The sequence below is a fragment of the Protomyctophum bolini genome (genome assembly GCF_963924005.1).
Source record: "Protomyctophum bolini genome assembly, chromosome: 5".
Classification (NCBI taxonomy): domain Eukaryota; kingdom Metazoa; phylum Chordata; class Actinopteri; order Myctophiformes; family Myctophidae; genus Protomyctophum; species Protomyctophum bolini.
The window spans coordinates 17,869,176-17,894,166 of NC_137866.1; the positions used below are offsets into that span (position 1 = coordinate 17,869,176).

A 24,991-nucleotide genomic window follows, 5' to 3' on the forward strand; every position below is an offset into this window, starting at 1 on the left:
CAGCAACGCTCTACAGTTGATCAATCAACATTACGGAAGTGTAACTGCACGTACAGTGCTGCTGCCTGAGCACACACATGTTCAGACTATTGTTTGTGAGCTTGTAGATCTCTCATTTTCAGCTTGCAACTAAGCATGAAATTACTTGTCTTTTAATATTTTAGTAGGCCTTGATGGCATTGTAATGGCTGATTTTAGACTTGGTTGCATGCTGACAATAGTGTTCTTCCATCCCCAGATCACAGCTATCCTCTGCACATCACCAGTGTTCACATTGATGTTAAACGTTTTACTTCAGAGACGTGGTCACATGCAGGCAGCTTATTGTTCTAATTCAGAGAGACGTGATTAGCCTGACACTCATTCTCATGAATTTTCATTTAATTTCACTTAATTATTCAGGCTGAGCAGTTTCTGGGATGGGCGTTGCCAAAGCGGCAGTCTTTGGTCGATTGGTTCACACCAACTAATCAAAATAGTAGTAAAGCAGATGACGTCATTGTCGATGTGGCTAACCCGGTTGTTGCTAACCAAACAAACGGGACCAACGAGCGCTACTAGCATGCAAACAAACACGGTAAAATATGTCGGATGATGATGTTTCTAAAACCTGTTGTTTCTGTAAAGAAAAAAATCACACCTGTGTGAAGTAATATATTTAAGTCAAACTCATGTTGATTAGTGTGTCAAACATTAAACGCCATTAACAATAAAGAGACAATATGATGTAATGAGGCACATGATGACGTAAATTCTCCCTGCCATTGTCTCACATGTTCTCAGCAGTGCAGCATGCAATTATCCCGACAACAACACCACAGTGCAATAAGCTGCCTGTGTGTTATCACATCTTAGCCTGGCTCCAGACCCTGACAAAAATAATCACACGGGAGGGGCGCTCTTATCATTATACATCATCATACATCATCTCATGAACAACTGAATTTATGTGATTGGTTTGTTAAATTGATGTCATATTTGGCGGACATTTGACCTAATTTCTCCTTTCATTGTCAATGGCAAATATTGAGACGTGTGGGGAGGGCAAAATCACACCTGTGTGAAGTGAGGGGTGCTCTTATCATTATACATCATCATACATCATCTCATGAACAACTGAATTTATGTGATTGGTTCAGGATTGGTTGGATAAATTTACGTCATATTTGGTGGACATTTGACCTAATTTCTCCTTTCATTGTCAATGGTAAATATTGAGACGTGTGGGGCCAAAAGCTGTATATAAATCCCAGTGGCTGGTAACCGCAAGGTTGCCAGGTCGAATCTGGAGTTATTGTCGAAGTGTCCTTGAGCAAGACACTGAACCCCTAATTGCTCCTGATGTGCTGGTTTGGACAAAATGCCATTGTCAATGGAATTTACAAAACAAACATTGAACTAAAGACAAACATTAAAACTGTATATAGAGGGGGCTGGCGCCCCTCAAAGATTATCATAAGGCGATTTAACAGCCAGAACGATACAGTCGCAAGTTACCACAATGGGGGCAGCCATGTTTGTTGTTTGACGTCATCGAGTTGAAATGCTGCTGATTGGCCGTAGCCGCGGTATCAGATTTTCAACCAAGGCTGCCATAGAGTCACCAGTCCTGAATCGCCAGGACTTATTGAGGGGCTCCTATATATGTCCAGCTTTGAGGGTTGAACACAAACATTGAAGTCAATGGTGAGGACGCAAATTCTGATTGGCTGGAATGAGATGATGTATGATGATGTAAATGATAAATGGTGCATTTATATAGCGCCTTTATCCGAGGCGCTTTACTTAGATTGTGCATTACATTCACCCACCGATGGCGGAGGAAACCAGCACATCAGGAGCAATTAGGGGTTCAGTGTCTTGCTCAAGGACACTTCGACAATAACTCCAGATTCGACCTGGCAACCTTGCGGTCCCCCTAAGAGCGGCCCTCACTTCACATGGCTGTGATTTATATACAGCTTTTGGCCCCACACGTCTCAATATTTACCATTGACAATGAAAGGAGAAATTAGGTCAAATGTCCACCAAATATGACATCAATTTAACAAACCAATGAAATAAATTCAGTTGTTCATGAGATGATGTATGATGATGTATAATGATAAGAGCGCCCCTCCCGTGTGATTATTTTTGTCAGGGTCTGGAGCCAGGCTAAGATGTGATAACACACAGGCAGCTTATTGCACTGTGGTGTTGTTGTCGGGATAATTGCATGCTGCACTGCTGAGAACATGTTTGTCCATCAGTGTGTTCAAGGCCGGGTCAACATGCGTGGGGGCCTGCATGTGCATCGCTTTCTGCTCCCCCGGTTATTGTGTGGGTGAAATAGCTTTCTGTCTGTCCGTCCGACTCTCTCTCTCTGTATCCATCTCTCTCTCTCTCTCTCTCTCTCTGTCTGTCTGTCAGAAGAAACCTCCTATAAAAACCTCCAATAAAAAAAACGACAAAACATTGTACCACTCTATACTGTTTACCAAACTGTTAATACCAGTAAGACGCCTAAGGGCAAGAAGTGACCTTGCCATAAAGGGCGAGGTTGCGTGCACGCATCCGCCTCGTTGGCGGCAGACTGCTGGGCGAGCACTGGTGCTTTGGCATGGGGGGTCAGATCAACATGGAATGAATTATGTACTGGCCATATAAGGAGCATGTCTTGAGTGTACACAGGGTGGGGAAGGTCCGTCTAGCGTTTCAATGGACAGGTATCAGTCAAAAGGGAGACATCGAAGAGGAAGGATGGATGGGGAAGGATCAACATATGGAACAGGTTCTGACATATATCCATATATGGAGATCTAAGAGTTTCACGTTTGAGGTCAGATGTAGAGTTGCTGGCCAATATTGATGACAACTACAGGGCAGCGCTCTGTGGATTCTCCAGCTCAGCAAACCGGCCGGCAGGAAACCCTCTGTGCCAATTAAGCTATAGCTCCGTTGGCGGCTTGCCAACCGTCATCATTAAATATTATTGGCTATTCATGAAACAAAAAATAATGCTACCATTCTCCACCAATCAAGAGGATGTCCCACATTAACATAATGTGGATGTACTCAAGTAAGATGCAGGAGCACAACGTACCAACAAGCTGGCCAGGTGTATGGAGAACCGGGATGACTGGAAACAACGATGGAGGGCTCGTATGAGGACGACCTAGAGAGAGATTTTACAAGTAGCAGTTGCGCTCGTGAGACTTTCAAAGTGACTCTGCAGTTATGGATTGGATTTAACACAAATTGGATTTACTTTTCGGGCAAGTGGGCATGACCTTTGAGCACGTAGATCTCGATCTGTACTTCCAGACAGACCTCAGCGTCAGCCCCAGGTTTGATTAGTGCAGATTAGTCTGGCCTCGCTCGGTTGTGATCGGATCAGATGCAAATATGGGCCGGGTTTATCACGAGCAATGTTCCCCCTAACGTGCGCCCGTGCGAAAAAAGACCATGGATATAATTAAACACATGGTTCCCCTGTGCACAGCAGGGATAACGCACTTACTCCTCCAGGTACGAACAAAAAAATTGACTGAAGCTGAACTTTCACAATTCACATTGTTGTGTTGACATATAGCCTTAAAACCTATATTTATGTCATTCAATATATTAGTGCAATATATAGGCTTTTCTAAACCAAGCCCTGCTATAGTCTACACTCTACAGTTTCTCAGCCATTTTAATTTCAAGGTCCCCAAAATTAAATTGATATAAATTAGCCTAGGCCATTTCATTATGATTTTAATCTCTGGACTGGGACCCTGGTGAACCCTATTGTAAACAAGTGTAATGCTTAATGGTGTCATCCACAGAACACCACGAACGCCCGGGGGTATTTAGGCTCAACAGATGCTCCCAGCCTGTGGAGCGATGCGATCGGTTTTGATATTAAAAAAATAAATTATTCCTCCTTTTATTAATCTCCGTCCTAAGCGCTGGGCGTTACTATTGGATAGGACGGAGAACTCCGTTTACGCGGCTCTGGGTGTTTACTTGAAATGTTCGAATCCATTGCGGTATAACCAACTTTGTCGAGTGTCTATGTGAATTGTGAACAATTCGACGGGGGAAAGGAAGCTGGGCGGGGCTGGGGAGGAGGGTGATTGGTCACTGCACATACTCCTACAGGCTGGTGGGAGGAGCCTCTCAACAGGGAGTGCCGGGCGGGGAGAGTAGGACGATGAAGGCTCTGCGTTCTCCCGGTGGGGCCTCCTCACTGGCAGGTGAGTCAGTAGGATACAACAGTATGTTCTATAGACAGATGGCATTTTTTTTTGTATTTGCTCTTTGCTTTATGATGGCCATGTGCCTGCTGTTTGCATTAGATTGCATTTTAGTTTTTTGTTTACTTTGTTAATTAATTGTAATATAATTGTATTGTATTTTTCCTCGTGATGTTTTCTTTGGTCTAAGTGGACACTAGTGTCTTATTGGGTGTCTTGTGGTTCACTGAGAACTACAACTCCCATGAGCTATCATTCTAATTGAAATGTTTGACACAGGTGTGAACATTCATTCAATCAAGTGATGAACATATATTCTGTCCTATGTCACTTTTTTGATGCCTGAAGAAGGTCATGTAGACCGAAAGCTTGCAAAATAAATGTGCGGAGATTCCCTTAATTTTTTTCAAACATGACACAGAAAGACCAGAACACCGAGCTCACGCGGTTTGACCTTTCAATTAAAAAAAAATTCCGGCGCATCGTCGTTTGTTGATAATAGTTTCGGGTGTAATTGTAAAAGTCTCACAGCCTGAGGCGGTGTCTGGTAATTGGTTGTTGGGATTGGGAAGGAAAAGGAACAAAGTGGATATGCTGCATCAGCACTTTGAGTCTCTCGTGTCTGTGTCAGTCTCGACGTTGCGTAACACGGACTATATTATTAAGCTGCGGCAGTCGGGCAGAAAGCTCATGTCACCATATTTCAACTCGTTATGTTTTTTCACCACTGGAAGAAACTGCAGTCACTCAATGTTAATAGTATTTGTAGTGGATAACAGCACAGTTTGAAATTCGCACCATATGGCCATGAAGAATTAAGAATGAAGTCTGTGTGTCTCACTAGGGTTTGACTGGATTGCTGAATTCCTACAATTCCCACAATGCTTTAGTGCACTTCCCCTCCTTGTTGAGAGGGGGAGGCTGCATGGAGGTGTGACTTTGTAGCCCAGGAAGGAAGTGAGACCACATTTTCATGACTTCATTACTAAAAAAAACATATTACACATGAACATAAACAATCCCAGTAAAGTATGTATTGTGTCCTAAACATCATTAAAATAAGCTCTGGTTGCAAAAGGGGTGAAGTGGCCCTTTAAGGCCCGACTTCATCATGTAAGAGTGTCACACAAGATTCGTGAATATAGACGATCTACAAGCTCGTGAGCTTGTAGATCGTAGATCGTCTATTTTCACGGTGTGAGGCATGGTGATAATAATAATCATAATCCCATCCCTAGTGGAGATGCGAGGTTTTCGACAGACAGGATGTAAGCAGACTGGGTGCAGAGCATAGACTGGAAAAAATAAATGGACAAAGTGACGCCATTGGTTTCTAGAGAATAAATAAATTAAGCCTATATTTTTGCAGCAGTGGTGGGCCAATGGGTGAGCCTGCAGTATGGGCGGCAGTGGATCAGGGGTAGAGTGGCCGTACGGTTCCCGGTTCAATCCCGGGCTCCCCCAGTGGTAGTGTGTCCTTGACCAAAGCTTATCACACGTTAAAGCTTTAAAGGGGCATTTCACAGCTGGACGAAACTGCAATGTTAATAGTATTTGTAGTAGATGACAGTAGCACAATTAGACATTTGCACCCTATGGCTAGAAAAAAAGTCTGTGCGACACAATAGTGAGCTTGTAGATCAGTCTATTTTCAAATGGCCAAAATGTATCCGAGATGTAGTGGAGGTGAAGTAAAGTACTGGAAACCATGGAAATCCTCAAGTAAAGTACAGATACCTCAAAATTGTACCTAATTACAGTACTTAAGTAAATGCACTTTTACTTTCCACCACTGGCTGTTTGCAGACATCCAGCGTTTAGGACTCAGACCAATATTACGTTTCAGAGAAGCTCTGAGTTTCTTTTTTTACTGCAACGAGATAAACTTAATGGAGTTGAATTTATGAACCTCAAGGCATATATACTTGTCACGTTCACACACTCATTATCTGCTCTTCTATGGGAACAGGTTGAAAGAGCAGATACATTTATGCTAATTCGATCAGCCGCACACATCGGCATTAGCTCCGGAAGTCTTGCGGAAATGAGCAGTAAATTAATTTGCTCTCTGTCATGATTATGACGGATGGTTTTGGGTATTTACACTTTATGGTCTTCCAATACAGTTAATGCCCTATGGTGCAGTTATTTGTAATACTGTATCTTGTAGAACAGTTATTCATTGTATAAGATGCGGAAGGGATTGTCTACGCTTCAGCTGAGCTGCAAAAAGAGCAACATTTTGACAACAGGTGTTTTCATCAGATTAGAGTGGTTTTCAACCCTTTTCACATCAAGGTCCATTATTTATTTAGCATTTGAGCCACGGACCATCACTTGATGACATTTAGCCTCTCTGACTCAAAACGTAGAATATACGGCATCACCTCCAACTGCCGATAGTAGCCGCGGCAGTGTTTCTGCAATAGTCTGACACCCTATACCCCAAACCCTATAACCTCAAAGGGAAGCCACAAGTGACAACGCATGTTGGGAGCCACAAGTGAGTTTTAACCAGCCACACGTGTCTTACCGGCAACGCATGTCGGGAGCCACAAGTGAGATTTAACCAGCCACACGTGTCTTACCGGCAACGCATGTCGGGAGCCACAAGTGAGTTTTAACCAGCCACACGTGTCTTACCGACAACGCATAACGGGAGCCACAAGTGAGTTTTAACCAGCCATGCATGTTGTTACGAAGGATATGAGATGTCACTCTGACATTACAACAATGACATCAGAGGCGACATCTTCAGTCTATAAATACAAGGCCTAGGCTGGACAGGAATTATGCATTCCCTTCCCATAGACATTTCTAAAGGTATTTATTTAAAAACTGTTACGCTGCGGACAAAGCCAACTCGAGTCGTGACAACTCATGACAACAAATATATTTTGGACCAAACAAATAATTACAAAGAAGAAAAACAACAAAATAAGTGTTGTAACCTGCCGTTTTTTTCTTCTGTTCGGCCCAATAAATTGTGTTTGTTGTCATGATTTGTCACGAGTTGGCTTTGTCCACGGCGTAAACGTCTTTAAATACATACTTTTTGAAATGTCTATGAGGGAAATGAACGGAGAATCATTTCCTGGGCCCTGGTAGGGGGCGGGACTGTGACGCTCTATTGGCATTACGAACCAATGGGACACAAGAGATTGTCGTCCTTGAGAGCCGAGTCATATAGCAGACATATAACACAATGAAAACTCCTCCAAAGGGACACATTTTGGAGGAGTAACTATTGATTTCAGGACTAGATGGTTTTTACCCTGATAATGGTCCCCGTGGGACTCGCCTGTCTGCCTGTCTGCCTGCCTGCCTGTCTGCCTGCATGCCTGCCTGCCTGTCATTGGAAGTTGCTAGTTTGGCGTCACGCCAAACTTCTATAAGAGGTGGAGAGAGGACAAGAACATTTTAGATAACTTTAAAGGCCATCTGTGTCTCCAGAACTAAACGATGTTCTGTTCCTGTCATCCTACTGCAGACTGAGCTAACATTTGAAGCGCCAGGGTTAGGTTTAACGCCAATGCCAGAAGATTATGGGGGACAAAAAATGTTTTGTTAAAGGCGCTTTTGTTGTGGCATATTTCATTTGTCAAGCTTGGAAGAGAAAACAGAACACTGTATACCTCTGGGCTGTAATCGTATGTGAATATAATGTAAACATGCTGTGCAGGTCACAAACAAAATGAGAAAATCAATCAAATCACAACAGCTAACATTTAAAGGCCAATATTTCAGTGTTTGACTACACCAATGTTTGTTTAACTGCTGTAAACAAACATTAAAAGTCCATAGACTTTAAGAAAAAGCTAAACGGCAATAACCAAACAGGCCTTCAGAAGACAAACGGAGCAGAGGGAAACCCAAAAACACCTGGAGAAGGAGCACAGACAGAGCTAGATGTTAAACAAAGAATCACACCCGTGGGAAGTAAATGGTGCAACTCCATGTGGGGTCCCCGGAAGTTCCAGACCCACAGGAACGCACCCAGGGTGCCGGCCCGGTTCTGGCGAGCCGGCACACGTCCGAAACGGTCGATAAATGACAGAGTTACCGTGTGGGGGTCCCCAGGGGGTCCCTGAACTGTACTGTCACACCCAAAATCATCATATATACAGTTAATGTGTGTGCGTGCGTGCGTGCTAGAGTACTGCAGAGCTAGATGTTAAACAGAAGGGACTGACGTGGAAACAGCTGGAGAGGGTGGCTCAAGACATGATTCATCAATGTCCCAAAATGAATATAAAGACCGCCTATGTAAGTAAGACTTGGCTGCCACATGACATCACGTTTAGTGCTCTAAACAAACATGTCTGCCACACTGTTTGTTAAACGTGCTAAAAAGTGCTTAAAAGAGGAAAATGCCGTTCCAGTGGTGGTGTGTTCTGGTTGACGTCTCATTGTTTTTGGTGCTCAACGCAAATCAATTAGTTTAGTCTCGCTACAAGATAGAATAAAAGATGAACATACCAAACTATAATTATAACGAAAGAAACAAAACAACAATGATTACACCAAACTAAACGAAGCGAGCACGAGAGCGAGACAAGAGCGAGACAAGAGCGAGACAAGAGCGAGACAAGAGCGAGACAAGAGCGAGACAAGAGCGAGACAAGAGCGAGACAAGAGCGAGACGGACGGACGGACGGACGGACGGACAGACAGACAGACAGACAGACAGACAGACAGACAGACAGACAGACAGACAGACAGACAGACAGACAGACAGACAGACAGACAGACAGACAGACAGACAGACAGACAGACAGACAGACATACTCATATTCATATTCTCTTCACGTCCTCACAGACAGTAGGTACTCATTATCCTCCACCTGTGCCAGGGGTCATAGGTCAGATACAGCGCAGGTGGGCAGAATTCCCAGCATGCCTTGTGCAAGGCTCCAGGGCTGTTTCTGATTCTCTCTCACATACTCATAAAACCTGGAGAGAAGACTCGAGGGAACAGATTCTGAGAGTGTAAACTAGGAGTGAACTATAATGGCTCAAGCCTGTGTGCGTGCGTGCGTGCATGCGTGCGTGTTTGTGTGCGCGCGTCTACTAGAAGTGAACTGCTCAGCATTGCCTCCACCTACACAAAAACACACACACACACACACACACACACACACACACACACACACACACGCACACACCTCGGTTCAGCAGAATGATACACATTTCACCACTAATCACAAAAAAGAGTATGTCCTTATTATTGTCACGTTAACCTTGTATCGTGTACAATTTGTAATTTACAATGAAGGCATTAATCAGTATAAGCAAGGACAACACAAGGTAACATCAAATGGGTTGTCGAGGCTAATGCAAGTGCTACGCGCAGAGGTGGAGTCTGAAGAGGTAAGTTGTCAGACTATGGCGGAAGATTGGGAGTGAGTCTGCAGTTCAACTTCTGACTGGAATGGGAAGTTAATTCCATAGTTTGGAATTAAGAGAGTCTAGGACGCGTTGTCCAGGGTGTTTTAGGGAAGGAGGAAGAGTCTAGGACGTGTGGAGCGCTGTCCAGTGTGTTTTAGGGAAGGGAAATTGGACGTGTGGAGCATTGTACAGGGTGCTTTAGGGAAGGGAGAACTGTCTGGGACGACAGTGGGACGTGTGCAGCGTTGTCCAGGGTGTTTATAGGGAAGGGAGAAGAGTCTGGGACGAGGGTGTTTTAGTGAGGTTTCTGCCAGCTTCCCTGATGTAGAGCAGTGGTTCCCAAACTGGGCCAAATTATTTTCAGATGATTAGCTTAATGTGCTTGTTTGTACGTCTATTTTCACGATATGTATCTGTGGAAACGAGTCAAACTAATCCCAGAGAGATACAGAACTGTAGTAGTGGGAACTGACTAAGTATACAGCCTGTCTTTTTTTGACAATCTTTATTTGAGGGGAGCTCCAACGTCTGGCTTTCAGACATGACATCACATGGCAGCCAAGTCTATGGAACTTTAATGTTTGCTTTAAGCAGTGACGTCATGTGGCAGCTACAGTGGGCGCCCCTCACTTCACACGACACGAGTGTGATTTTGTTGTCCTTTGTGTAATTTCATTACATAAAATGTACACATATTACACATAAAATCGGTATCTTCTTATTCAGCAAACGCATCCATCATTATATTTCGAGTAAGTCGAGTAAAAATCTGAGATGAATGAATGGCCTCGAGATCTATACGCCAACAAGTAAGACGAACCAGAATCCATCATTTCTCGCTCTGCCTCTGTATCCCAGAATATCTCATGATATCCCAGAGGGACACAGAGCTGCAGAAACCAAGTACATGTACTCATTTGCTTGTTCTATATCCCACAGGGAGAATGAGCTGGGCTCCATCTTGCGGCAGGGACCCTTTTGATTTATTATTGTGTGAGAGGTGTGGCCCTGTAAAATTTGTTATCTTGTGCCTAAAGTCCCTAAAACACCTCCATTACCCCTTACATTATAGGCATAGGTGTGGTTTGAGCGTTACAATGATTAAACCAATCACCGTCTCAGAGTCAGGAGTGCATTCCATTATCCTAAACCTGTGTGCATATAGGGAAAGCGCATCAACACGCCTACAGACACCCGCAAATATAGGGTGGGTTGAATAGTGGGTTGTGTGGCCGCAAGATAACGTTTACGCATAGTGGAAGCTCCTATAAATGCGTAATTCACGGAAAATGTTTATTTCTTGAGGATAAAGCATGGCATAAGATGGAGCCCTGAATCTCAACACACAGAAAGATAAAGGTGCCAGAAGAACTGTTATCTGGTTCCAGAAAGAACCTTCCATGCAGTTCTTTGAAGCACAGGTTATCCAAACACATGGGTCGGGAGTCGGGACTCAGAACCCATTTGTGGGTCACGGACCCATTTTTTATGGGTCACGACTCGAGCAATAATTACACTCACTCCAGAGGGCCACTATATTTCCACACTCACTCCAGAGGGCCACTATATTTCCACACCAGAAGGCTATAATCATGTACTAATACCACAATATAGAAATACTTTGTTACAGCAAACACATTTTACTTGAGTAAAAAAAGGGGAAGTACTCATTATGCAGAAAGTCCCATTTCAGGGTTAAAATGTATAAAAATCTTTTTGATAATAGCAGATCTAGGCTTCTATTTTTGCATCGCTCTGCAACACGTTGTCAGATTGTAGATTTGCTATTTTCAAATAGCTGAAGTAGGCTACACAATAGAGCTTAGTTGGTTAATCTATGTTTTGTGATAATAATCCAAATCTGCAAAGTAACTAAAGCTGTCAAATACTTTACAGTGGAGTAAAGTAAAAAGTGTAATATTTACCTTTGAGGTGTAGAAGTAAAATTATTGGAAATACTCAATATACCCCAAAACTGTACTTAAGTGCAGAACTTGAGTAAATGTACTTAGGTACCACTGCAACGCCACGCACAGCCCCCCACACACACACACGCACGTGCGCACACACATACTAGGAGAGAGAGAGAGAGAGAGAGAGAGAGAGAAACGCAGTGACATAAATCTGTGTCTCTCTGCCTCACGGGAGGCGAGACACAAACACTAGCTTTAGATCCCATCCATCCCATGGCCCGAGGGGACAGGACTCTCAGCTGAAACCGTGATTGGCTGGAGCCACTACGTGCCTCCGTTTCACAGCAGCAAACATCACTGCAGCAGCTGGTCTTTAAAGGAGTAGTTTAATTGATAACAAATTACTCATTTGTTATCAATTACACACACCCCATAGGCTTGCACCGCCAGCATAGCGGTACGGGAGCCTGACGGTGCATCGTGGGTTTGAGTCCACAATACCTGTCAACCAACTATCCTATCAATAAAGGCATAAAGAGGCCCAAAAATAAATCTTTAAATGAACAAATTATTACCCCATGAAGCCTTGAATTAATTTTTTTATATATAAATTTGTTGACCACGTCAGTAGGAGACTCAATGAGTCTCAGGCTCCGCTGGTCATCAAATGATTGGCTCAGGAATAAATCAAAACAATCTCCATGAATTGAAGGCTGCATGGGGTGTGTAATGATAAGAAAAACAAAATATATATATATTTATATCAGCCAGATGACGTCTTACGTTGTCATTTACTGCCCTAAACAAACATTAAAGTCCATATACTCATGGCTGCCACTTGACATCATTTCCGAAAGCCACGCTCAGAAAAGGCAAGTTTTGGGTGAACATCCCCTTTAAGGCTGTGTGATTCATAAAGACCCCTGGGAGACGTATAGTCTATGTAGAGACGACGTGACGCTGTCGTGTGGGACTCACCGTCCTCCCGGCTCTTCTGGATGAAGGCGTCCACTCCGCTCTCGCCGTAGTTCCCCTCGGACGCCACGGTGGACACGTAGTTCCAGCGCATGGCCTTCACGATGTCCACCATGGCCTGGGCCTGGTAGGTGTCCGGAGGCACCACGCGAGAGAAGTAGTCGTAGCGACTGTTGTCGCTCAGTTCCGGAGCTGTGGAGGCGTAGCTCACCTGAGGAATCTGTGGGGAAAAGAGAGAGAGAGAGAGCGAGAAGGTAAGACCACAGATATAAAAAACGAGATACCTCATTGGCCGCTGCGATTCACTGGAGCGGCCCAATCCCCGGCCGGGTCATACCAAAGACTCTAAACAATGGGACCCAGTGCTTCCCTGCTTGACACTCAGCATCAAGGGTTGGATTGGGGGTAAGTCCCTGCGACATACTAGCATCATGTCCAGGGGGTGTACTTGTACATCAAGCTGCCTCACTCAGAAACAGGGCCTCATGGCTCGGCAAGGCTACTTACATGGTCACTGAACTAAATATTGGTATCGATATTGCAATGTAGAAAAATTGAGTAAAAGTACAGAAGTATTGGTAACAACGTCTAGAAAGTTTAGTCATATTATGCAGAAATGTCCCTGAAAATAAATAGTATTGTGCATTCAGTTGAATTCAGTTCACACTCAATGACTGCAGGCATTTAGCTAAAGCAGGGATCACAGCCCGAGGCTATGGAACACTTACAACCCGATGCTTATTCAGTGTATTGTATTGTCCCACTGCACAATGACAGAGGCCATGAGTCACACTAGACTGTTTCATAATGTGAATCATTCCTTTTATCAAGTGAAAAAAGAATATAGTTTAGTCTCTCTCCAAACCGTGTCTTCCCACACACACCACTATAGTGGAAGAGAAAACTCTTATCTCCACATTCTAACTTTTTGTGTTAACTTTCCTACATTAACGTCCTACTTGATCACACTACACTGCAGCATCGTACAAATAGCACTTTTGAATTTGAATCCTGAGAAGTTAACAGTTGTGGATGTATGAAGTTTGCACCTGACAAGAGGCGATGGTGTGGTGGCGCGCGTGCACACACACACACACACACACACACACACACACACACACACACACACACACACACACACACACACAGTATTGCAGAATAGCATCACGAGTACAGCAAGTCAATAACAATGTCTTGTGTTTTTCCACAGATTGACCAGCTCATTATATCAGATCTATAAAAGCCATTCCAGTGCAGACAGAACAGACAGAAGCTGTTTTGCTCGAAAAAGCTCCACTTTAACTTCAAACTATACAAACAAAGAGAATATCATTGTGAAAACCTTTGTACGTCCAAAACCATCAGACAATGCATCTATCAGGAAATGATGTACTGTATAGTGTATAATGCGATATAATAGATCACACTGATTGGGAGGGATTTGTTAACGGATGATCTTGGGAAGTTGGGTTGAACTTGGGAACAAAATTAATGTTATTAGCTAAGATAGATAGATAGATAAGTTATTGTTTTTGACGAAAATGAATTAAATTATGATTGTTAAAATGTTTGGTGTTTGTATGCACAGAAAACTGTGACCCATACATTAACCTGTGTCCCTCCCAACATGCATTTCACTGGTGACACGTGATCTGCGGAGAAGATGAGTTGTTTTTGACGAAAATGAATTAAATTAAGATGATTGTTAAAATGTTTGGTGTTTGTAAGCAGGGCACATTGAGCCCGGAGGACAGGGCTGTGCAGCGCTAGGTTCCTTGAGGCTGTCCGTGTGTCGTGGCGTTTTGAGATGGCCACCTAAGTGAGCAGCAGTCTTGCTCTGTGCTAAGGAAGCGTACAGAGTAGACAGACAGCTTTTCTTAAATTTAGAATAGATGTTAGACATTGAGGGAGATTAAGGTTCTCAGATTTATATATATATTTTTTAATGTTGTTTTTTTGTGGCTTTCGCCTTAATTTTATATGTTTTATGGAGGGACAGACAGTAGGCTGTCAGGAAATGGGGAGAGAGATGGGGGGAAGACATGCAGTTAAGGCCGTCGAGTCAAACCCGCGGCACACTGCCAGACTGGATTACCAGCCAAGATGATTATCAATTCATTATTAATCCTACCTTTTTTAATGGGATGAATCTAGGGTTGCAATACCCTCCACTGACAGCCCATTGATCCAAATCTAATTTCCGATCTGCTTGTAACAACGTTAAATTCGCCAACATTGCAGCTGTAGGGCAAACTTGAATTATCCTCTTTTGTTGCGTTTGTTTCATACAAATCCACCGTAGACATGTTATGAGCTACTTTGTGCTAAGACATTCTGTGTCGTGATAGTCTTTTTTAAGTGTTGGAGTTTGGGAGCACTTGTTTTTATTAACAAGCAGTTATGCTGCTGCCTCCTGCATTATGTGCAAATTCAAAACAGGTGATATATGCAGGGCTGTTCAGTGACTTTGACGTGCACTTCCAAACTCCAACACAGAAAGTGAGTTTAACATTATTTATACAAGCAGATCGGAAATTCGATTTGGATCAATGGGCTGTCAATGGAGGGTATTGCAACTCTAGATTCATCCCAGTATAAAAAGACAAACTATATTGTTGCAAATTGCAGCTAAATTAATCCATAATTCACATCGCTACTTTCCGTACACCTGCAATGTTGTTTAATACAATCAGATAGGACTTTTCTGTTCAAACTCAAACACTTCCTAATCCTAACTCTACATACACATCAAATTCAATCTTATTAAAAATATAATCTAGGGTTGCTAGCAAAGAGATGTGGTGTAGAGGGGGGGGGGGGTGGCAAGTGTCAAACATACGGACCCCATGGGGTACTCAGCTGTTTTCAGTGAATAAACTTTGGTGTGGAGGGAAAAAAGGAATAACCGATGACTGAGCGCTGGTATTTCATTGAGCTCCACAGAATGTCCATTGAGAAGAACACTAAGTGACTTCCGGTCAAAGTGAAAGTGTCCAATTAAATTTCAACAACTAGGTTGGTCACACGTTTAGATCATAATCCATGGTCATAGTGAGGCTGTTATTAACATGCTGCCTGCCTGTCTAGGTACCTATTAGCTACAGGCTATACAAACATTTGCCTGCTCTGCAGGTGACAGTGAGACAGGTGACAGTGAGACAGGAAGAGGAAACAAAAGAAGATATGAAACACAATGACATCACTACAATAAGACATAATGTCCTTATTGTTAACGTGAAGTTAGAGATGAAAAAGTGGAACACAGTTTTAGCGCATCTGATGATTAGAGGACGATGTGTCGACCCTGGAGGAGGGGCACACACCACCTGAGGGCCGGCCTGTCAGCGATCCGATTGGCCCGCTGTTACAGCCAGCTGTTTGACTGACAGCATGCGATGACCCATTAAAGTCCCCGGAGCTGAAGAGGGGAGGAGTGGGGGTGCGGTGGGGCATTGAGCACAAGCCACAAGATATACTGTCATGGCCTGTGTGCGTGCATGCGTGTACGTGCGTGCGCGCATGTTCATGTGTACAGTTACATTACACCCCGCTCCATGTCAGATGTAGTGAAGCATAAATGCAGGATTCTCATGTAATCATGTGAAGATCTGATAAGACGGAGAGAGAAAGACTGATCTAACATTCTGAAGAGCAGTGTTGCACAGCCAAAACCTCTGCTCTACAAGACCACAACATTCTGAAGGGCACAGTGTTGCACAGCCAAAACCTCTGCTCTACAAGACCACAGCATTCTGAAGAGCATGGTGTTGCACAGCCAAAACCTCTGCTCTACAAGACCACAGCATTCTGAAGAGCATGGTGTTGCACAGCCAAAACCTCTGCTCTACAAGACCACAACATTCTGAAGGGCACAGTGTTGCACAGCCAAAACCTCTGCTCTACAAGACCACAGCATTCTGAAGAGCATGGTGTTGCACAGCCAAAACCTCTGCTCTACAAGACCACAACATTCTGAAGGGCACAGTGTTGCACAGCCAAAACCTCTGCTCTACAAGACCACAACATTCTGAAGGGCACAGTGTTGCACAGCCAAAACCTCTGCTCTACAAGACCACAACATTCTGAAGGGCAGAGCTCGTGTGCCAGTGTTGCATTTCATACATATTTAATTAGAATCCAAGAAATCTCACGAATTAGAAAACGTAATGTTTAAAGAGGTAGTGAAAATCGCCGATCTACAAGCTCACAATGCGCGTTGTGAGCTTGTAGATCGTCTATTTTCACGAGTTTGGGTCCCAGGCGAATTTCTCTTTCGGGACACGGTCTAAAAGGTTTGGGAACCACTGTATTAAGGAGCTGAAGAGACGGGGAGACCAAACGCATGCACACACACACACACACACACACACACACACACACACACACACACGCGCGCGCGCGTTGGAAGAATGCCCTTGTTGCTGGAAGGTTGCCAGTTCCATTACGATAAAACTACCCAATTTTTATGAATTGTTTGAAGGTGAAATATCCATTTAACAGTAGACTACATCCTCCTTACAGCAAATTCTTTACACTGAAAAAAGCCGTCCTACAAGCTCGAACAAAATTGCAGCTTGTAGAGCGGCAAATTTTCAATCGAGGATATTATGAATCATGCAAGCATGATTGACTTTGCACACATCATATGGCTGGTTGTCAAATAGAGTCCAATGTTCTTTTAGCAGCTCTGGGATTTTTAACACGGAATCGAACAAACATAAATTGACTCTCCACTCGACATGTATGCAGCATGGGTAGTTAGTACAGATTAAAATCAGCCCTTCTGTGATGTATGTCTTACATGTAGACATGGCGCGCTTCCTAATGGGCCGTTGAGCAGTTGTCAGAAAACAGCCTGATCTACAAGCCCACAACGTGTCACAGGGCGACACTTTGTGGGCTTGCAGATCGACTAGCGCAGTGTGCGACCGAGTATGAAGTGGACGGAATGAAACGTACTCTGCACACATCGTGGCCAGTCGCCACACATGCAGGATGGAGTCTTGTGCATGGGATTCATTTCATGACGGAAATGAACAAAGAGAAGTGACATGAGTACAACATGTTTCGCAGCATGGCTAGTTGTTACACATTAACACGTTAAGTACGGGAAAGCATTATTTTATTTATTTTTACTAAAATATTCGCTTCTGGGGGGGTCCCTGGAACAACATATTTTGTTGTTCAAAATATTTTGTTGTTCAACACACACACACACACACACACACACACACACACACACACACACACACACACACACACACACACACACACACACACACATTTAACATCTTTATTTGCATTGACATTTTACAAGGAATTTCTTGAACACAAACAATAGCAAGCTTGAAATAAACTCTACAACAAGTGCTTCAGGATACAGATCACGGGTACAGAAAGCATCGCCTTCTCCATATATGGCGACTGCCAATTATTGCAGACACTGAACTGAATTTTGCCGATGGCTTAGCTCTCGGCTTGGGCATGCCTGCAATCCCCTCACGACTGATTTATGGACATTACTTCCAAATATGAACACAAGTAGTTTACATTTGTAGCCAAGCTGTATAATAGCATCCTTAAGACGCTGGTACTTAAGCACCTTGGTAACACACACACACACACACACACACACACACACACACACACACACACACACACACACGCACACACACACATACACACACACACACACACACACACACACACAAAGACGGGGGTCTTAACACATGAAAGCACCACTGATAAAAACATAAGTTTTTCTGAAAACTGTTTGTTGATTTGTAGGATAGGACATCTGTAGAATCGGCCTCAGGTCTTAACGTGTTAAAATCAGCCCTTCTGCAATTCTCTATATCTTCACAGCACAGCAGACATGGCTGCTTTCTGAAGCTAATTATCTCTATCTTTACGGCAGACATGGCGATGTGTGCTTTCTGAATTTAATTATCTCTATCTTTACGGCAGACATGGCGATGTGTGCTTTCTGAAGTAGTTATCTTGAATATTGAAAAGAGACGCGCCAGGCATACATACATCGCTGTAATGACACATGGCAGGGTTACAGTTATAGCCAAGATTAAATCTTTCATCGCATCAAGTTTTCTTGCACTCGTCGGGTGAAATACAGTATGACACCCCTCCCCCCATGCGCGCACACACACACACACACACACACACACACACACACACAGGGTTTGTGTGCCTGGTTTAATCAGAGGATCTCGTCCCGGTGCCAGGAGGGATGAGATGCCTAAAGATTGCATGAGGCAACAGCCCGTCTGGGCATATAGAAGGGATGTGCACGCGTGCGTGTGTGCATGCGTGCGTGAACGTGTGTGCGTGTGATCTGATGGATAAAACTCGCTGCAGCAGAGAAACATCAAAGGCCGAAACAGTGAAAGACTGGAGGCTGGATATACATAATATAGCTGCACTCTTTCATGTCACCCGGGATTTGAACCCAAGCCCCCCAGAAACCGAGAACTGAAGCGCACTGGACGTGGTGGCCGATCTGCGGTACTGCAGCAGATTACAGCTGCATGGGTCCAGACACATGAACGAGCGAAAAAACGGTTTCGATGCGCGGCGCGTGGAGTCGGGGTGGGAAGCGAGCGCCGCTTCAGTTGGATTTTTCCACCCGGGGCGGAGACGCCAGGCGGTCATTGGATTTGCTCACGCCGCGCCTGTTTGCGTCGCACCCGTTTGCAACTTCTCGTCTTTCCATTGACTTTGTATGTAATCACGCCGCTCTAGAATCAAAGAAATCCCATAAATAATTTATGGGATTCTAATTATTAGAAAACAAATGCCTAGTGAAAATAGCCGATCTACAAGCTCACAATGTGGTGGTGCGAAGTGACGCGCTGTGAGCTTGCAGATCTGCTATTTTCACTAGTTTGGGTACCAGGCGGAATTCTCTCTTGGGTTCAAGGCTAAAGGTTTGGAGTTTACAGCTTACTGTTTACAGCTGTTTACTGTTTTAAAGGGTAAATGGTGCATTTATATAGTGCTTTGATCCAAAGCGCTTTACATAGATTGTGCATTACATTCACACACACACACACACACACAGGGGAAGAAACCATGCAAGGCACCAACCTGGGGGCCACTGTACCCCTGAGCCACTGCCGCACCGACCCGTTTTAAAGGTTCAAATTGTTTCTGCTACAATGCCTAAAGTTCACCTCATGGATCAATAAAGGTGTTATATCAGATCTTATTTTATCTACCTTGAAGCCACAGTGCTTTTTTCTGTTTTCTTGCCTGTTGATGCCACAAGCAGTGATCTGATTACTTTATTGTTATACGTTGGACCACAAGTTCATGGGTTCGATCCCGGGCACCGTCAACCGTGCTACGGCTTGGTGCAGCAAGTCGCACGGGAAGTACTGGGAGCTGATGGTAGGTGTGGCGCTCCACCTCAGCCTCTCCCAGAGGTCTAGCACATTGTAATGGGGACCTCCTGCGTCTATACCAGCTGCTCTCCACCTCTCTTCCACCCTGCCTGCCCTCTCCTCCTCGCCTCTCTTCCACCCTGCCTGTCCTCTCCTCCTCACCTCTCTTCCACCCTGCCTGCCCTCTCCTCCTCGCCTCTCTTCCACCCTGCCTGTCCTCTCCTCCTCACCTCTCTTCCACCCTGCCTGCCCTCTCCTCCTCGCCTCTCTTCCACCCTGCCTGCCCTCTCCTCCTCACCTCTCTTCCACCCTGCCTGTCCTCTCCTCCTCGCCTCTCTTCCACCCTGCCTGTCCTCTCCTCCTCGCCTCTCTTCCACCCTGCCTGCCCTCTCCTCCTCGCCTCTCTTCCACCATGCCTGCCCTCTCCTCCTCGCCTCTCTTCCACCCTGCCTGTCCTCTCCTCCTCACCTCTCTTCCACCCTGCCTGTCCTCTGGGGTTGGGGGGGTGGAGGGGGAGGGGCATTAAACACGGACAAGACACCACACAGACACAAGACAGGTGTCTGATATGTGACCAGGTCTAGAAAAATGGTCCTCATCTCGCCTATAATGAAAAGGAATATGTGTGAGTGCAGGCTCACAAATCGTTCCACACTCCTCTGTCTGTCTGTCGTTGTCTCTCAAACACAGCTCCACTGTCCTCTGTCTGTCTCTCGTTGACACACATTGTGTCGTTCCGGTATAACGGACATCCAACCATATTTGGGGGGAAAAGAACAAAACTGACCTGACATCAGAGCAACCCAGGTTCAGAATACCACCGCTTATAAAACCAGACTTGTGATATGATGCCGACTTAATTGATTATTTGAGGTTTACGTCTATACGATGCATACATTCTGAATTGACCACATAATAACATCCCTAATAACATCCAGTTGGTTGGGCCGCAGTGCGTCTGCGTTAAACATTGACGTCACAGTGACATCATAGTGCAAAGGGAGCAGTGGAGAAACTTATCTTTAAAGCCAGGCCTGTGAAACGTTATTGATCACTTAAGGCTTATAGGCCTACACTGGAAAGACAGAGGACGCGTAGTGGATACATCCATCCATAGATTGTACATCGGTACATGCCCGGTTTCACCTCGTTGAAGCAGTCGGTAATCGCATGCATTTGATTACAATTACTATAGCAATCCAGGCATTTTAGCAGACGCTTGATTTACAAGTGCAAGCTCGGACATAAAGGCAGATCGGGACTGCGGTACGTTCTTGATAATTTTGTTTGTTTGTTTGTTCATCGCTAGCCTGTTGGCAAAGGGTGAAAGCAATACGTCAGAAAAAAACAACCGTAACCGTTAACGACCACACCATATTTAGGGTTGTTTCGCCTCAAGGGGAATCCATGGCGCCGAAGGTACAACTGCAGGACAGAGCGGCGTGGAGCTGGGCCGAGAACGTCTGCCCGGAGGATGTCGGAGAGGAAGAATTGGCGCTGGCATACCGCGTCCACACGCCGGCCTGCCGCAGGGGAGTCTGCCGAAGAAACTGCTGGGGGAACCCCAACTGCCTGGTGGGCATCGGTGAGAAGCTGTGGCTGGGAGACATCAACGACGTCGCCGACGACCCGGACTGGGAGCGGCGCGAGAAGGACGCCTTTGTGGGCCTGACCAACCTGGGTGCCACGTGCTACGTCAACGCCTTCCTGCAGGTGTGGTTCAACAACATGGAGCTGCGCCGGAGCCTCTACCTCTGCCACATCGCACCGCAAGATGGCGATGGCGACGTGGCGGCTTACGAGCCCCGATCCATCTGGGAACACCTCCAGTATCTGTTCGCCCTGCTGCAGAACAGCAAGCGGCGCTATGTCGACCCGTCAGGCCTGGTCAAGGCGCTGGGGCTGGATACGCGGCTGCAGCAGGACGCCCAGGAGTTCTCCAAGCTCTTCCTGACGCTGCTGGAGGACTCGCTGGCCAAGCAGACGGACCCCGGCCTGCAGAAGGTCATCCAGAGGCAGTTCTGCGGAGAGTTCTCCTACGTGACCGTGTGCGACCGCTGCAGCCGCGTGTCGCCGCTGCCGTCCACCTTCTACGAGCTAGAGCTGCACATCCAGGGCCTGCGGAGCCTCGGCGAGTGCCTCGTCGAGTTCCTCCGCGAGGAGAAGCTGGACGACGACAACCGCTACTTCTGCGAGAGCTGCCAGGGCAAGCAGAAGGCGGCGCGGCGCATCCGGCTGCACAGCCTGCCGCCCGTGCTCAACCTGCAGCTCATGCGCTTCGTCTTCGACCGGCAGACGGGTCACAAGAAGAAGCTCAACTCGTACATCAACTTCCCGGAGCTGCTAGACATGGGGCCGTTCCTGGAGGGCCGAGAAGGGGAAGAAGACCGGGGGTGTCTGTACGAGCTGAGCACCGTGCTCGTACACATCGGCGTAACTGCATACTCCGGACACTACATCGCCCACGTGAAGGACGCGCGCACCGGCGACTGGTACATGTTCAACGACGAGGATATCGAGCAGAGCAGATCACTCCACCTGGGCGCGGAGGAGGACCTGACAGCGTCACAGTACTCCCAGCAGCCACGGAAGCCGCGGTACACCAAAGGCCAACACAGCTCCAGGAACGCCTACATGCTAGTCTACAAGAAGGTCCTGGAGGAGCGTGATGCCGCCATCTCCGAGGCCAAGGTGCCGGCGTTCCTGCAGCAGCTGGTGGACCGGGACAACCACGCCTTCGAGGAGCAGTGCGCCAAGATGGCCGTCAAGAGGAATAAGAACATGGAACAGTGGAAGGAGGTCAAAGATATCTACGAGATGATGCCTGCCGGTTCCGAAGACCAGCCCTATGAGTTCCTGCCACTGGAGTGGCTGAAGGCGTGGCTCGATGAGTCCGCCAAGAAACCAGAGATCGACAACTCACCATTCCTGTGCCATCACAAGAAGCTGCACCCCGACAGGGTGTGTGACACCAAGAGGGTCTCACTGCCGGCAGCCCAGTCCCTCTACAAACTCTACGGCGGAGGGCCGCGGCTGAACGCAGCCTCTGCCCTGTGCCGGGACTGCGTGGCGGAGCGCTGCCGCGTGCACCGGCTGAAGAGCCAGCTGCAGGGCGACTTCAAGATAGTGTCCACCCTGGTCAAGTCCCCCGCCGGCCAAGAAGGCTTCTGGGTAGGCAAAGCATCGCTGAAGGTCTGGTACAGGCTGGCTCTGAAGCAGATGGAAAAGGACGAGCAGGAGACGAAGCATAACGGCAATGGAGCCAAAGGGTATGGCCCGCACCTCCCGGAAGTCTACAACAACAACAACGAGGAAGAGATGAGGTCGTTCAACGAAGACATCCAGTGCCACCACGGGACCCTGAGCACCCTAGCCAACGAGCGGAAGCAGGTGTCGGCCGAGGCCTGGGGCATGCTGAGGGCCTACTTCCCCAGGGCTCCGGAGTTCGGCCAGGGGCAGCAGCCCTGCCTGGAGTGTCGGCGGGTGGATCAGGAGGATAAGGCGAAGGCCAACATGCAGAAAAACCAACTGTTCAACCTGTTCAAGGAGAAGGATCGTCCCCGGCTCGTTCCATGGCCGCGCAACATGGACGTGCTCTACATTGTCCCGCTGCAATTTGTGGACGAGTGGCGCAAATCCGTCCAGAAGCCCACCAAGTCCCCGCTGGTGTCGGCCCTGGACAACAGCCTCCTGCTGTGTCCCCACGGAGGCTTCATGTTCACCTACGAGTCCCTGGTGGGCGGCGAGGCACAGCACATCGCCCTGCTGTGGCCCGATGAGTGGGACGTGGTCAAGCGGCTGTTCACGATCGACCAGACCGTCTCCATCCACCGCTCGCGGCCCGCCGACAATTACAGCACGGCGCAGTATAGTACGCAGCCCGAGCTGTGCCGGGAGTGTCGCGCCGGCTTCCTGGTGCAGCGGCAGAGGGACCTGAGGGAGTACGTCTCCGCCACCATCATCATCCGCAAGGAAAAGATGATCCGGCAGGAGGAGGAGCTCAGCGTCGCCGAGCTCAATGGCAGCAGCTCCGACGTGGAAGAGGACATGGAGGAGTTGCCCAAGAGGGACACAGAGTCCCCGATGCAGGTCAATGGTGAAGCCCAAGACTTCAGCCAATCGGTGGACATGAAACAGCTAAAACTTAACGGCGTTACCGGCATCGTGCCGACCGGTCCCACCCCCCACGTTGCAGTCAAGAACAACAACAATAACAAAAACAACAACAAAAACAACAACAATGCCGTCAAGACGACGAGAAGGAACACGAGGAACAGGAAACGCCCCGAGGAGAAATCGCTCACCGTCTCGGCCGGTCAGACACTGCGAGAGCTCAAGATCCAGATCTTGAGGGAGTTCACGGTGGCGCCGATGGACCAGAACCTGACGGTGGGCGGACGGCCCCTGTCGGACGACCAGGCCACGCTGGGCAGCCTGGGGGTGACGCCCAACAGCGTCGTCGTCCTGAAGGCCGACGAGCCCGTCGCAGACTTCGCAGCCATGTATGATGTCTATCAGGTGGGGATGCCCGAGGCAGGCTTTAAAGGGACTGGCCTTCTGGGATATTGAGGAAAAAACACAACTGGCCTTCTTGGATATTGAAGAAAAAACAAACATTTACCTCTGATTGGCCTACTGAACGTCACCTTCTGTGACGCACATGGAAGCTTGGTGAGCCTTCCGCTCATGCTTCCACTATGCTTCACAAGGAATCTCAGGAAAGTTTGCCTCCATGTTGCCTGCAACAGAGATAGCTGAGCTGAAAGAGGCGTCTGTCTACCTTTTTATGAGGAAAAACAACTGACCTTCTGGAATATTGTATACAACTCTTTAAGACACACACACACACACACACACACACCATTGGATTTGCATTACAGAATGTACATGTTGCTTGCATTTCATGGGTTTCTATGGGTTACGCATGGTGAAGAGTTGTAGTGCAGGTGATTGCAACAACCTCAGTCCGATCTTGTGTAAAATGAATACGGCACCGCAAAATATTCTAAACTTTCCGCGATCCTTCCAATAATGAGTTTCTTTGAGCCACACGTCCAGGTTATTGCGGGGTCAAACAAATAATCGTGCACGTGACAATGAC

The 24,991-nt window shown here is 46.6% G+C and overlaps 2 protein-coding genes across 2 annotated transcripts in view; one reads left to right on the forward strand and one right to left on the reverse strand.

The window, feature by feature from the left end:
• The window catches only part of LOC308316131 (metabotropic glutamate receptor 4-like), a gene marked incomplete at both ends in the record, with an annotated part of 63,861 nt that extends 51,253 nt beyond the window's left edge, over positions 1-12,608 (reverse strand). The window contains one exon of the mRNA XM_080764536.1: positions 12,497-12,608. Within this exon, the coding sequence (XP_080620662.1) occupies positions 12,497-12,608 (112 nt within the window). The remainder of the gene's footprint in view (positions 1-12,496) is intronic.
• Positions 12,609-21,297: 8,689 nt separating this feature from the next.
• LOC308314982 (ubiquitin carboxyl-terminal hydrolase 48-like) lies at positions 21,298-24,459 on the forward strand (the record flags this gene model as incomplete). Its single annotated transcript, XM_080762806.1, has 2 exons — positions 21,298-24,054; positions 24,142-24,459. The coding sequence occupies 2 exons, from the start codon at positions 21,298-21,300 to the stop codon at positions 24,457-24,459; spliced, it is 3,075 nt and encodes a 1,024-aa protein (XP_080618932.1).
• Positions 24,460-24,991: the final 532 nt, after the last annotated feature.